The 16343-nt window shown below is 38.4% G+C and overlaps 1 protein-coding gene across 1 annotated transcript in view; it reads right to left on the bottom strand.

Moving 5' to 3' along the window:
- The window catches only part of LOC104077371 (ephrin type-A receptor 6-like), a gene marked incomplete at its 3' end in the record, with an annotated part of 84723 nt that overhangs the window by 42743 nt on the left and 25637 nt on the right, over positions 1–16343 (bottom strand). The window contains exons 5-7 of the mRNA XM_009578578.1: positions 13088–13196; positions 8781–8851; positions 5139–5264 (exon numbers count right to left, since the gene is read on the bottom strand). Coding sequence (XP_009576873.1) covers positions 5139–5264; positions 8781–8851; positions 13088–13196 — 306 coding nt within the window. The remainder of the gene's footprint in view (positions 1–5138; positions 5265–8780; positions 8852–13087; positions 13197–16343) is intronic.

Consider the following 16343-nt stretch of genomic DNA (forward strand, 5'->3'; position numbering starts at 1 on the left):
ATACTAGTGATAAAAAAAAAAACTGGGCCAAGAGTTTTGAACCTAAGAATATACAATATCAAAATAAACAATAGTAAAACTTTGTCATAAGTAGTGGATAAAAGGGAATGGATTAATCAATTTCACCATTTAAACAGTAACTATTGCTAGAATGTAAAATTCATTAATACCTGTTTATTTGGTTGATGATATCAGCAGAAGTTATTTGAAGACTAACAAAAGAGACCATTAAGAGCTATTAACCTGGATAATCTTTTACTCAATTAAAAGGTCTACAAAACAGTATTTTTTTTCTCAGATGAACCAGATGTAAGGTAGGAGATGACGGGAAGCCACTCAGGGGAAGTAGCCTGACTACATATCCATCTTGAATCTGGATTTATGTGCAGATATTTTTAATTTAATACAGATCTCTTGCGTGCAGATATTGTTCCTTTAATGCAGATCTCTTGCGTCTACACATGGAGTAAGTAAAGCATGAATAATTTAGAAAGGACTTTGCAAAGTCTGTATTTTACTTGCTTTATTTTCACCAAAGCACCAGAAGGAAGGATAGTAATTCAGAGAGTTTGCAGATATACTGGAACACCAAAAGCATGCCAGAGGGGAAGACTGGGAGAGCTGAGATCAAAGTTTTAATTAACTAGCTCCATTCAAAAACATCAGCTCAGTAAATGTCCACTAGGAGGACTGGAAAAAGGATTTTAACAAGAGATTGCACTAATACATTTTTTCTCAAAATAATCTCACAAGCTCAACATCCTTTCTTAAACTGTTGCTGCTTTGCATTTCCTATTATTACCTGCCTAATGATATGAACTTGCAATAGGAATGTTTATTAGGTCTACAACTAAATGTATAGACATTCTCTTTTTATTTTGGCTATGACGTCTTTGACCGTTGCAGGCCAAGTGTCATCTTGAACTTTGTAACTGCTAAAGGCTATTTTCCAATCTGCTTGAAGATCTTGTTACTTTTTCAATTTGACCATTTGTTGCCACCTTCTCTGAACCTGTTTTTAGTATCTGATGGAAAAACATCATTATGTGGAGCAGTCAGTGTGTAAGCAACAATTTTAGATATTTCCTCTCTTTTTTCACATCACTTAGTACTACCCTTATGTTACGAGTACTTGGCACCAAAGGAGCAGACCAAATTGTCTGTATGACATGGCTAATAAATGATTGCAGAGAAAGCCCAATATCTTGTGCAGCATTCAGATGTACCTGTACAACAGAGTGTAAGTAGGTAAATACACTCAGGGGATCTTAGATTTTGCACTTCTGAGCAGAGACTGAAGTATAGGACAAAATAAATAGGAAGACTTTGTTTTTCAAATTATAGTGTATGTGTATCTGAGGTAAGTAGAGCAGTTAGGAGATTTTAACTTTTAACAGTGCTGTAATCACAAATGAGATAATCAGTAGCTTTAGTTGAAAATACTACTTCTGATTTGATGGTATCATCCTCAGATAGATTCCTCAGCAGCAAATACTATAATGTACATTTCCAATTCACATCATCCAAGATTATAATTACCAAATATTTCAAAAGATAACTTGGGTGCAGAGTTAGGTAAGCTGAAAAAAGAAACTAGAAATAATACTTGCCTTGAGTGTCAAAGCCATCTGCACTGCAACTAGTGAATTGTCAAGAGCTTTTTATCATGACTTTTTCCATTGAAAAACCAAATTGGAAACTGCTTTCAGGAAAAGATCAGTTTTAAAAATTTCCTGACCAGAAATGCTAGAAAAATTATTTCAAATATTTGCAATGTTCCACTTCGACATTTTCAAAATGAAAACTTTTAGTTCTTGAATGGAAATAATTTTTGTTTTTTAAAGTTAGAGAAATTCAAAATGAAAATCATTGCTCAAAATAAAATGTTCAAACAAAACAAATTTAAGAAATGCATCTATTAATTCCCTTCTTAAAAGATTTTAATGTTTCATTTTGTAAAAGATTTTAATTTTTTGTTTCACTTCGATGAAAAATTTAAACATCTTTTAAAAGTAATTCTCCTATGTTAAGAAATCAATTTTATATCAGGTTGCAATGTTTCATACAGAATCAGAGAGAAGGCATAAAGAAAGTTTTAGGACTGCTGTGAATTATAATGATATGTTATGTCCCCTAGCAGCTATCAAAGAACTCTGTGAGAATTTGTACTCTCCGTGCCTCAGGCATGGTATTTAACCTGTATCTTGCCTGCATGGAAATGGGTTTAAATTTCATTGCAACCAGTTTGCAAGTCCTGCTAGGCAAATATCTTTGAAGATGGCAGATTACCCAAGTAATTTTAGAAGATAAAAAATATAAAAATAAAATATGTCAAAGCAGGCAAAAATTCACTCCCATGCATACAAGAAAAGGGAGAGAGAAGCTGAGTAAAGAATTTTCATAAATGAATTAAGTTGAGAATAAGGACACAATTTTCATCTGAATTAAAATCAATAAACTCAATCCTTCTCTGTCGTATTCAACTCCTTTGAAATCAGCAGTTATACCAGTGCTGAATGTAGTTCAATAGGCTTTATAATCTAAGACGTCAATATCTATAGTATGTCTGAAGAAAAGGAAGAAATAAAAGAAATCAGATAGAATGTTTTCTGCAGAAGTCAGCCCTCTGGGAGCTCTCTCAAGCTCATAATTCCAATGGTGCACAGTGCCAGCTACATAATATCTAGCTTAAGCAATCAGGTAAACTCTAAAGTACTCTAGTGATATGGACTACAGTGTGAAACAGAATTTTCTCTCTTACTTCAGGTCGATACTTTCTCTCCCGTGTTTGTTAACAGACCAGGTTTTATTTCTGTTATATTATTTGCGTGACATTTTCTAGTGCATAAAACACTTTTTAGCAACACTGGAGACATTTCCATCGCTATCAGTGTAGTAACATATCATTAAATGAGGGATCTCAACTGAAAAATACCTCTCCTTTCTCAAATGACTAAGATATATGAAACAAAGATAAAAAAGAAGGATCACAGTGCATTATGTCTTCTGATAGTAATTTTCCTGACAATACTTGCTAGCATGAGTTCTTTGGTGGGCTCACTATGAGCAAATTAAAAGAATTTTTTTTCCACTGACCCCCCTTCTGCAAGATATAACTCTGATTTTTGCAGTCTGTTGTACTGTGAATTATTTTATTTTCTTCTTGACGGTATTAAAATTAGAGAAAGTATATAAGGTAAAAAGAAAGCATTTGTATGTTGGCATTTACTTAGGAAGTAATAAAACAGCACTGTTAAAGAAAGCCCAGAATGGATAGCTCAAAGATAGGCATTGGAGTATGGAACATACTAATTATTGCTACTGAAATAAAATTACAGTGAGGTGAAGAAAAACGTCTGTGTAGTCAGTATTATAAGTCCTTTAAGACAGCAATTTACAAAACTCAGTCACTCATAATATCTTAAGGACACAGAGAAATATCCATATTGTGTAAACTGAAGAGAGGTGTTGTGTTAATGTCTTTCTCAGGAAGAAATTAAATTTTGGAGCTGGAATTAGAGCTCAGGATTCTGTTCCTATGTTCATCAAAATTTCTGACATAGACCCTTAGCTCTCCCATCTTCCCTTTCTGTTGGGGCTGAAAAATGATTAATGCTCCCCAGCCATTGACAGTGTGCAGGTAACAACACAGAGGATGTAATGCACCACAAGAACTTCAGACTCTCCTTGTCAGTCTGTTTTTTGTTTTAATTTGTTGTAACTGTAAGAAATGTCAGTGGGCCTTCTGAATGACATGTTGGTCACAAGCCATGCATTGAGATCCACTAGCTAGGTAACTTTGTAAGGCCCTTTCCCAGCCTTGTCTCTCTAAGTCCTCAGTAAACTACAACTGGGTAAAACAGAGAGCAAACAATCTCAGGACCTGGTCAACAATGAAATGCTGTCTGCCCGAGAGAGAACACAAGTTACAAGAAATGGTTTTACAAGACTTTGATCTTTTCAAGTATTTAACTTTTGTTGTGTTAACCACAAAGGTGTGTTTTCTGTCACCACTGAGCTGCCATCAGGACCTCTAGTGTACTCTAGACAGCAGCCATGAGCATTTACCCCTGCAAAGGCTTTCCGAAAGTGAATGCATGGGAACACTTGCACAGCATTTTTCTGAGTAGCAAAACCTGACAACTAAACCAAAGGTAAGACAAGGGGATAACACTTAACGCACAGAATAGACATGCCTATAAACATAGCACATTAGCAAAGTGTAAGATCCCTGAAAACACAAGGGGCATGTTATCTCCCTTAGAAAAAAAGACCAATATACATACAGGAGCTTCTGAAACTCATTTTCAAACAGCTGTGAAATGGCCTTCATCCCCAATGAGATGTTCTCAACTGAAGGTAAACACTTCATAGACGAGAACAGGGTCTAAAACAATTGTTCAGATGTAATTCCTCTCTGCCCCCACCACACACTTGGACAAACAGGGATGTAAGAGGAGAACCTGCAGCTATTTTTCCCATTCATCCTGCTTCTGAGATCCATGTCACCTTTTATACTGTCTACACCTTCCCATCAGAGCTTCCTCTTTCACCTCTCTGCCAGTGATCCTTCTCCACACAGCTACAGGAAGACCTGTCCCAAGCCAGCCTCTCCTTTTCCCCCTTGTACTCCTCCCATTTTCTGTTTGAGAATATTTTTTGCTCAGTCTTCTGTATTCTGATCCTATCTTCCCCCAGAAAGAGATTCTGATCTAATCTCCCCCTCAGTGACAGAGAATATGTGACACTAACTATGGCAAATGCTGAGTGACACAGTGTTTTGAGTACATTTGGAACAAAGCAAAAAAAACCCCAAACCAAACCAAAACAAAAACCCAACAAAAAAAACCCCCAAAACCAACCCTACCCAAAAAATTGATAAAGCCCTGAAAAAGGTTTGCAACAAACATATCATTTTGGAGAATCTGCCTCTCAAGAACTCCTTATTTGAATATACCCACATTTGGAATATTAGCCAAATAGAATACCTCATGTACACCACACCTGAAAGTGAACTGGTGCTATCAGAGAAATATGCCCACATTTTGTACTATACTCAACCACTTGCATTATCATGGTGACTTGAGAAAAGCAGCCTATTCGTGCCTAGACATTTTTTAAAGTGGGTGTACTTTTACCTGCCCCAATAACTCTCTCAATACGAATTCTTGAAGGATCTATCTCCTTTGCAAACTCATGGACAGCAAGAGATGGGTCTTCATACGTGTCTGGATCAATATATGTTTTGATTCCTGGGAAACGTACTGCAAAAAAGAGAGAATACTAGGAATCAAGCATTCTTTGACATTCACACACTGTAACAATATGGTTTTCTCTTTTTTTTTTGGTTGACTAGACAATTGAAAGGATTGGAAATAATATATTAAATCTCCCACATTTAAAGTTCCAGAACCCAACAAAAGAGGATAATGACCCAAAATTACTAATGCTTGCTACTGATTTCACAGAAACCAACTGCAGAATGCACGTGAGTTGTCCCCATTTGCTGGCAGCACCAGGGCTTTCAAAGATTGACGGGGCACAGACTTAAGCATTTCCTCTTATCCTTCAAGTGGCTTTTTTAGGTGAGGCTTCTGAGACATTAAAGACCTGGGTGTTACAACTCCACAGACAGAGGATAAGCCTCTGCCAACCCAGAGGCAGCAAAAGCATTCAAAAGTACTGGCTGAAACTGTAAGCAAGGTCCTGCTGGACCCTGCTCAAATCTCCTGAGATGTTCTGGGTGACTGAAAGCATGGATACTTCTTCAGGATTGCTGCAGTGCATTGTTACATCAAACACCCTTTCAGCTTGCAATGATAACTGATAAACAGTGTTAGTGTAAAGAACGGAGGATATACGGGTATTAGGTTCTCTGAATGTTATTTATACCTCTAGTTACTGTCATGTTTGCTAGGCTACACAGGTCCCCGAGTTTATCCCACAGGAATAAAAAGTCAAAGGCCTTTAGAAAACTCAGTCTTTGCTATTCAACTGATAAGAGAGTGTCAAACTCTTATTCTGTTTTGTCTCTGTCCCAGCTGAAAACAAGCATCTCCTGAGGTATAGCATTTCAGGCAGGAAAATTAAGAGGACAACAAAGTTTTGGAAACTTCTCCTTAGATAAAAATAACAGCCTTCTCTAAGTTTTAAGGAAAATGCTATTTTGGGTAAGATAAAGTACATTTGATTTTTTTTTTTTATTGTAAGCATTTTCTTTCCAAATGCTATTTAGTATTTTAGTCTGAAGAGGCTCCTTGGAGTCTCTGCACTTAGCTCACATCCTTAAGGAATGCTTCAAGTACAGCTGGTAAATCTGGAAAACGCAGCAAGTCATGAAAGAAAACATGAGCTCTGAGCTGGTCACTAAAAAGTGTGTCTACAGAGACAGCAAGTGAGGGCTCAAAGATACGGGGAAAAGCAGATCCTGAAGACTAACAGCGATTACTGCCAAAGCAGTTTATATTCTCCTTTGCTTGAGCAATTTAGGCAATCTGTCCTTTATTTTGAAAACAGTGCTTTCTAATTCACTCCTTTCATTTAAGGGTGGATGGCTGAACATTCCTTTTGCCAAACATGTCCAATCTTTGAGATCCTTTTCTCTGAGGATGGGTCCTGGAGGACTGTGCTGCTTTGTTCTCTTCTGATCAGCTTGAACAACGAGAGAGCCACGTGCAAGATGAGAACAAAAATATCCAAATCCATTTACAAGGCTTCAATATTTTCTGTCTGCTTCCTTCGAGATGGCCATGGCAATAGTGGGTTGGTGCCAGATTGCTTTGGCAGGCTCCAGCAAGCCATCATTTTCTGGCATGGCTAATATCCCTCATATTCTTGAGCATGGCATGTCCAAGAACTTATGTTGTTCCTCTCAGACTATCTGGATGGGAATTTTTTTTTGGCTGCTGCCATGTGGTGATTAAGTTCTGGAAAACTTTCAATTCATTAACAGAAGTTGATATAGATAATGCATCAGCTTATCAGGATAAGAGGAGGGTACTGCAGCTGGGTCTGGAGAATCTCTTCTAAAAGAATTAAGTACCTCTCAGCCTTCTTCCTCTTATCACTTAGTAGCTGAGTCTAAAGCAGCTCATTATCTGATGAGTCTGAATGCATTAGGTGAAGAACACATGTTCAGGATACATGAATGTGGCTGGGCTTCATTAAGTAGTATGGAACAGCCATTTGGACCACAGCTGATAGAGTACACACACCATACAGGAATGGGGAGGACACCAGACATTATGGGATGTCACATTGTCAGCAAGATCACGGACCCCTTTCTAACTCCCTTCAAAGAGTTTATTTCTTGAAATCTTCCTCTTACTCACACTGAGCTCCCGAGGGAGAGAGGAAGGATGAACAGGAGATGGTTTTCTTCAGCACACAGCAGAAGCATAGGATGTAAAGGATGCAGACATGACAAATCTGGGAACAGGAATGGGCGATGCTAACCAGTGCAGGTTTTGCAGCGGAACTTTTTTTAAACAGCTTCAGCCAGTCTAGGAGAGGTCACCCTTATACTGATCTCAGCAGAGGCTGCACAGCCTCACATGTTGTTTCAAGTTGAGATGCTGGATACCAAATCTATAGGTAGTCAGCAGTCAGATAAAGACTGCTGCTAGCATGAAGAAGGTACTTCTTATGGAGGCGCTGAGTGCTCAGTGTAAAGGAGGGAGTATTGTTGGCAATACAGTCCTAGCTGCTGGGGTAAATCACAGTAATTCCTCTTTATCCTTGGTTCTGTGGAGCACATACATGAGTAGAGACTTGCCCCCTCAGGTCTGATGCTGAGATAACTGCAAATGAATGAGAAGCCTCTGAGATGAAGCTTTGTGTCAACATGAAATACAGTCATCATTTACCCTGGCCTGAAAGACACTGAGTGAGGCTTTTCTCAAATTCAGTCACGGTCTCAGAGGCATATATCAAACTCTCCAGCAGGAAGGTTTTTGTCTTCTCTCCTTTCTGACCATGTTTGGAAACCAATGACAAATAAATCTTCCTAGGAAGTATCCTTTATGGGGAAATGTGCCCTTTTCCTTGACAGAAAGAGCCACTTGGCCGGATATAGTGGTGTCACCTGAAAAAGGATTTTACTTCTGGTGACTTAGCTTCTGGCTTGATCATAGTATTTCCACGGATGTTATCAAAAATGAGAATAAAAAAATTTAATACCTTTTGTATAGTACCCTTTGAATAAATATAACCTTTAAATAGCTACTCTAATATAAAACACTGAAGCTAGTAGTTTAAACTAAGTAGCGAAACTAAACTAAATAAACTAATATACTGCCCACGAGAGATTGCCAGGATTTTCTCTCACTGTACTGATCAGTGAGCAGGAACATGAGGGAAGGCAACCCATTCCACTTTTTATTTCTTGGGTGGCTAGAAGTGTAGATCCCTAAAGCCAAAGAGAACTGGATACAAATAAGGCACATAGTCACCACGAGAGGAATTTTGAGGCAGAAATTCAATATGGTCCAGACTAGTTGAGAATTCAAAGAAATATACCTGAAAAATTGATAAATATTATTAATAGAATACCAAAAAAACCTTACTAACTAGAGTTCAGTAGAGTCAATTCAGTGTAATTGTTCAAGAGGACATACAAATAAAAATAAACACCCTTGATGGTGCGGACAATAAGGAACTATCCAAATGGCCAGATTAAAATATCAAGGGCAAAAGCTGTACAGAAAACGATGAACATTCTTCATTTAAAACATGAGATAGATATATATATATATTATGTAACACAGTATTGAATTACTTACAATGTCCATTTTGCAAATGAGCCCTTCTTTTCTCTTCAGATTTCATTTTGGCCTTTATGTACCACTGGCATCTTTTAAGAAAAACAAGTGAGGTTTTAATTAAAATACTTGTCATGCATAAAATAAATGTACGTTAAGTTTTATCTGCGCTTTTATGAAAGCCAAAATCTTTGCATTTGGAATATATATTTAGTTATGAATCTAAAGACAGAAATATGCATGAAGAACTACACACAGATTAGATACAAATAAAAATAAATCATGGTTTTATGATTAGTATGAAAATGACTACTTAAGTTCAAGTTTGATGCAATACTTTATTTCCAAGTTTGACTCCTCCAAAGAATCCTAATACTTTAATAAACGATTACTTCCCTGCATTCCTGTTTTCATACATTGGTTTGTGCTAATTAAACCTTCTCCTATTAACTTCCACATCCAGTGAGTCAAAAAAGCTCACATTTTCTTCATAAGATAATAGTTTCTACGACTTCACCGTGCTTCATGAAAAAATAAAATATTTTTTCACATCAGGACCACTTTTTTTTTTTCCTTGAGTAGCTCTGTGCAGTCTGAGCCAGGCACTGACTTATTATTTCTTCTAAGATAGCAGCTATCATATAGGATAAACAATACGTAGCCTGCTATGTGAATATGATGATTTAGCATATGCCTGTATGATTGCTATAAAATTGCAAATCCTTGGCAAACAACACAAAACTCTGTGGATGTTCATGAATTGTTAGCAACCTTACCTGACAATGCAAGGGTATGCTGGAGAAAACTGCCACATGGCAAGCTTTCAGGTTCCCTGTAATGAAATCTCCCCCAGCCTGAACACTGCCTACCTGCAGGACTGTTAATGCCGATTTAGAGAGTCACATGATAGGAGCAACTGTTTCCGTCAAGAAAAAACAAAATATTTGCTCTTGGTCTTAAAGCTCTTTCTCACTCAGTGAACAGCCTAAGTATGATTTAGAGGGAAATCTTTTGGGCTAAGGGCTAGGCTAAGGGCTGTTGGGGCACTGATCCCAGTGGAGAACAGCAGTGCATGTGGACGTGTGCTTTGGTGTACGGACATTCAGTACCAAGACCAGCTTGGAAAAAATGACTGGCCTCTGTGTGTTCATTACCAGCCTTATAAAATAAAATAAACTATAATTATAGATAGTATATCCAGTAAAATACTAACAATGGAGATATGAGAAATACGTGAACTCGCCTCATTTCAATGGTTCATTTAAACTACTGAAACAGAGTAGAAACACTCACAAATTCATTCATTGCTACAGAGGTGATGATGAAAACCCGAAGGGCAGAAACTTCTGAAGCTGTCATGGTTATGTACCCTTATGGAGGGAAACAGCAACCAGTGGATTGTCAGTTTCTGCGGAAATCTTCAGATTGTACACCAGTTGCTGGGACCACTAAGCATGCCAGTGCCATTTTTAGGACCTGGACAACTGGTCTGAGGATGCCAACGGCCAAGAACACTGAACACAAGCTCTTACACTTAAAGTGTCTGTCCAAGGGAACAGTCAAAGAAACGAGGCCTTAACCCTGTCCAATCATCCTAAGTATGCATGTGGCCCCAAAGTTTGACTACAGAAGTCAGTGAGTAATCACCAGCAGAGGAGTCTTCCAGCTCCAGCTCCCCATTCCCTGTTGGCTACAGAACAATCGGAGAGGAGTAATTTCTGTAATGCTAAGAATAAATCACACTGAGCTTTAACATCGCATTTCCTGGAACGTAGCCAAGACCCCCGTCTCACTGCATACCCTGCGCCTCGAAGTCTCTGTCGCTTTCATTTTTCTATCTGCAATTGCCAGCCGTGCTTCCTGCTTGCTCTTGGTGGATAATCACTCAGCGAAGTGCAGAGGCAGGTGCTTATTTAACCCAGCCTCTCCACTATGAATAGACTCATCAGCAGCCCTGTGACTCGACAGCTCATCAAATTGCTAATTCTAAACAGTGAAGCAGAGCACATCTGTAGGGTACCAATGCCATTTTTCACGCAAAAATTTGCCTCCAGTCCTAGAGTAAATTGAGTATTTATTCAAAATTTTCTTGCTCTGTATTCTGTGGAATACACTCTTATCACTGCATTTAAGCAGCACTTCAAAATGAATTCATATCTTACATAATTGAAATGGTCCCATTGAGTAAGATGTTAGAAAGCTAAGAGAATCTCTGATATATCCTTAACATTAGCAAACAGGAGGAATAAACACAGAAAGAAACCCATTTCCATATTTTTTTTCATTCCTGAGATTAGTGATTTTTTTCTAAAGGAAGAATTTGAGTTATGTTTCAGGATTCCATGAAAGGATTCCACACAACCATTTTCTCTGAAAGTTTGTCTCTGTCTGAATAACTCCTCTCTCTTCTGAAAGACCCTACTGTTTGTCAGTGTTTGTAGTAATCGTAGGAATATTTACTTAGCTTCTAAGATGATCTAAGGTCACAATATGTTCCAATGTTAACTTCTCCCATTAACTTCAACAGAATGTTAGACTTAACTGGTTTTATTATTTAGCAGAGAGAGCATTAATTCTCATAATGGTAGCTACTGCAGTGCCTTATTTGGTTACTGCAAATAAAACCTCTGGCCTACGCTGATAGGACTTCACTTTCTTTTCAAATAAGAGGTAATGTTATACCAACAAAACAGAAACTTAATTTCAAATCTGAAAGCGCAGCACCGTCTATTGATATCAGCCCCGTCTGTGATGACCATTATCACATTCAGAGGAGTCAGTGTAACATCTTTTCTCTAAGTGTAAACACAGGCGCTAAACCAGGAATAGTGCGGAATCCTATCCCAACTCGGGATTTTTTCAGTCCCCAAGCCAGGTAAGAAGGAAACTCCATGGAGAATCCTCCTCACATGGAGGCTCTTCCACCGGCTGTTTTTTGCGTCTGAAGGAGGGAGAGGGGAAAAGGGTGGAAGGGGCGAGAGCCCACACCCCCCCCTAGAGTGCTTACTGCAGGAGCTACGAGCCCGACTCCCCTGCGCGGAGGCCCAGACCACTGCAGAGGGTCAGTCTGTAGGTTTTAAGCCTTCTTGATCCGTGGCGGCATTGCGGTGCCACTGATGTCGCACAGAGGAGACGGGGACATAAGGTCTTTGTCCTTTTAAATTCGGCTTTGCTTCCTGGTGATAGCAGGTGAAGTCCTGAAATCGCACAGGAAACACCCGGAGGCTCAGTGGAAAAGGAACCAAGGCACCATGGAAGCTGCTCTGCCTGTGGGAATCTCAGCTCCAGCAAGGACTGATGCTCCGACCTCTACGTGCGTTTTTTAGCAAGTGCAAGTAGAATTTGAGTTCCCTTAAAACCTTCAGTGTGTAACTGAGCATGGCATCTGGCCACGCAAATCAAAATGCTTTCTTATCCAATCTGCATAATGTCATTATTTGATCCTTATCAACACATCAACTGAAGGAAGGTGGACAATCAGCACCGTACTAAAAGAACTGTAAGTATAAGAATCAGGGTAGTTATAAAAAATAATCATTGTCCAGACTGGTGAATTTCCCTGCCAGTGCAACAGTACTGCTGTAATGTAGATTTAATTGGGATATCTTCAATCCAATTTAAAAAAAAAAAGCTAAAAAGCAATAAAACAGGACCTTCAGGAAGCTATTTTCTGTTCACCAGTGATATCACAGGCAGTAGAATCATTCTAGTATTTTGGAGTAAAGTTTTCCTTAATTTAATTTCACTGCATAATTCCTATATTTTCTCTTAACAGATGCAGAAATGTGCATATAAAATATATACATAATTGTGTATGATTTTTCCTATAAATTTAATATAGTCAGAGTAATAAAAAATGTCCATTCAAGTGCCTTTAGCAAGCTACATTGCCAACCCCAAGACATCAAAAATCCTAAGGTTATACCCTCCAAACCTTTGCAATTGGTAGTTACGAGATTTTGTAAAAAATACTGTGTTTTTTTGGTTTTTTTGTCTCCTAACGTCAGAGCGTTGAGGATGCAGGTACATTGTATTTTTAAATTCTCACTCTGCAGGAAAGAGGTCCAGAAACTTATTTTAAAAACAGCCACGCTGTTTCCTGATTTCACATAATTGCTTAGCTCCCCAAACTGGATTTTTACCAAAAACAACACTCACAACAGAACTGTGAGTGTGAGCAGTGCTGAACAAAGAGGACATTCACCCCACTATGCCTAACCCTTATTTTAGCACTGAAAATGTGGTGAATGACTTAACTATTATTCTTAAATTCTTAGTTTTGGATGAGACTGATCCTGAGTGAATGAGAACACTGTAGTGTTAATTACCTCCCAGTGATCAGGAAGAACAAAGTGAGGATGACCAGGAGAGTGAATCCACCAACGGCAGCAGTGGCAATTACAAGAATCTGTCCCTGCTCCGCAGCCATATCAGAAGCTGAAAGAGAAGCACAAAGAGCTAGGTTGCTGCAAAAAGAAACCTCAGCAGGCTGTATTCTCTCACTTTGCAGTTGATGAAGCCCAATGCAATGCACACATTGCTGCCCAAAGCCTCACGAAATGCTGTTTCCAAGAAAAACATTTGGCTTCGAAATAATATTTGAGTGGTTTAGAAATTAGCAGTGTAAACTGGCTTTGTAATAGTAGTAAAACAAATAAAAACAATAGTAGTTTATGTCAAATTTTCAGCAAAAACAACATATTAAATTTCTGCAATTAGGTTTCTGTCCATATAATTTAATGGAGATATGCACAGGCAGTAAATTACAAGGCATTCAGTATCTGTGGTCATAAGCTCTCCACAGACAAGTTAAATATATACATCTTCCAATAAATTATGTAGCAAATACTCACTGAATAGCTAATCTCCAAAATGGTATCTAGTGATATTATGGGAGTGGATTCTAGCTCTGCATTGTATTATGTTCCACAGGGTCAGATTTAGTTGGAAAAATACAACATAACAAATATCATGCCACACAAGAAACAATGCAAATAATAACAGGGTCTCCAAATCAAACGCTGAATACTATTTTCAGACTGGGGCACTTGTGCTAAATGTTGCAAAGATTGTTACAAGCTTGAAGTTGTAAATGGAGGAGGAGGTTTTAGATGAGTCTATCTTGCCCATCTCTGCAATGGAAGTGAGAGGACAAACTGCAGCCCTCTTTTTTTTGTTTTTAATAGGAAAAAGAGGTGTGCAAAAATAGTGAATTCAACCAGAGAAAAGCAAACCATGGGCTCAAGTAAATTAGGTGTGCTTTTCTTCAACAGACAGTCATTGCCAGGGAGTCAACCCGGGCCCTTTATTAATGAGAATTGAAGGTGCAAATGTAGGGACTGATTCCATGGTCCAAAGCAGCACTCCACAGCTATCGAGATGAAGAAACTCACATGTCCTGGATCATTTCCGCTGAATGAAGCTGCTATTTCTTGGTGTTTTAGCTAAAACAGAATGCAGTCTATCAGTTTAATAACATATATTTTCTATCGGGAACCAGAGCCAAATTCATGAAGGGGAGAAATTCCAGACTGACTAAGTTCTTTCCACCTCTAAGCAATACGATATTTAGCTGAGACAGTACATACTTAAAAAGTGATCATTCTGTTTCTGTCGGTTGTATGTTACTGTGTTGGCAGAGGTGCCAGAGTCCAATATATTAGGATTTTTTTTTCAAGTAGCCAAATCACTATAAAGGGCTTTCAAGCCTGAAACTTCCCGACCTTAATTTACTTGTCAGATAAAAATGTCAAATGACAGACAAGTATAATTGGAAAATGTGGATTTGTTAAAAACTGACAGAGAGGCAGGTAAGGCAAAATGATGGAAATACTTATTTTTGCTTGAAGTGATCCTTCTAGAAATCAATAAAGGCACAGTGCAGTGAACAACACATATATAAGCACATGTGTATGTGCATACACAGACTCACATGCAGGTAAAAGGTTCCATAAAACACTATCTAGGTAGTAAGAAGATAGTAATCAGGGACACCCAATAATTAAAATTTTTACAGCATTTTGCCATTCTAAATTAAATTCAGCATGCCCCTCAATATGTCTGGTCTTTTCTCATTTCTCCAGCTTTCTCTTAAGGTAAAGTTCAAGTTGTAAATAACGAGCTTTAACATGTATTGTTTCTGTTGTGCATGTTCTTGAATCTTTTTGTCATTTCCTGCTTTTTCTTCCTTCATTTTTCCTCTCCATCAGCTGTGCATATTGGTATACGACCCTGTGTTTCTCCTCAGGACTATTCTTGATTATGCAAGACAGAAAAACTCAGTTTAAAAACCAATTATGGTAGGTTGCAAAGCCAAGTAAGTTCCTGCAACCTTATTTCATCTCTTTGTGTGTACATATTAGAGTACTGCATTTAATCATAGGAGTAAATAGCATTTTTTCCAGAATCTCATTTGTTAGAAAACATGGCCAGCGTTCATATAGATAAAATCAGTATTTTGTTGTCTCTACACCGTCCAGAGTGCAGTCTTGTATCTGCCAAATATGCACCACCCAAATCAGTCCAGTGCAGGGATGATTAGCAACTCTGTGATCATAGGGATGAATGTGGCTGTATCATGTATGGAGCCGTACTCCATTTGATAGTTAAAGTTGATAGGCAAGGGTGTGAGGAAGTGCTGGTGCAACAGCAATATGTAAACCACTCGCAGTGCTAAGACTCATAAAGGAACTTAGTACCTACCTAACTGGGCTGGCTGTTTTCTCTGGTAGTATTTGTCTAGTTTCATTCTCTCTGCCTGTCTGCTCAATAAGTTCATTTTGACAAAAACATACTTTAAAAAATGAGTAGCACAAGATAAGGAAAAGGAAGGATTTATTACTTATCCCAGCAGATGATTAGATAGTATACTATAATGTTTGGGTGTCAAAACTCTTCAAACACGTTGTAGCTGCAACTAATGTGGTTAGTCAAAGTGGTGATTTGATTTTAAAACTGCAGCATGTATCATACGTGTACCCAGAAGCATATTATCCAGATAAACTCTTCACTCCCGTTACTCTTCATGCTTAACTCAGGTTATATGCCTGAAATGACATTTAAAGTGTCTAATTGCATCGTTCCAGCTTCCTTGCTTAACACCATGCCCAGAAATCTCTTCTGCATCCTGCCTGGTGTCAGTTCTGTCCCCACCATCTACTCTTTACATCCATGCCCTGCCTCAGCTCCTCTCTGGGTTCTTCACCCAAATGAGGAGGAGCTGCACTTTCCCTCCTCTCTGGGCTGAAGGGAAATATCCTGAGGCTTCTTCACTTCCTCACTGGGAAAAATGGTGCAGACGTTTTAGTCATGGTGCAAGAGGATGAAAGATAGAGAGAATCTTCCAGCTCTGTTCTCCTTTTTTTTTTTCTTTGAGCAAATTTCTCCAAAATCTTTTAAAAGGTTGTGTATTTGGTATAAAAGGGCTGGAAGCCGTAATGACAGCTCACTTCTGTCTCTTAGCTATATCCTTTAGTTATTTCAATTTGACATCTATCAGGCAGCAGACCTTCCAGCAGACTGAAAGATAAAAAAGTGACAGAAAGACAGCTAGACAGATAATACTGAGTAGCTGTAAGATAGATA

This window comes from Fulmarus glacialis, unplaced genomic scaffold, assembly GCF_000690835.1.
Source record: "Fulmarus glacialis isolate BGI_N327 unplaced genomic scaffold, ASM69083v1 scaffold44855, whole genome shotgun sequence".
Lineage (NCBI taxonomy): Eukaryota > Metazoa > Chordata > Aves > Procellariiformes > Procellariidae > Fulmarus > Fulmarus glacialis.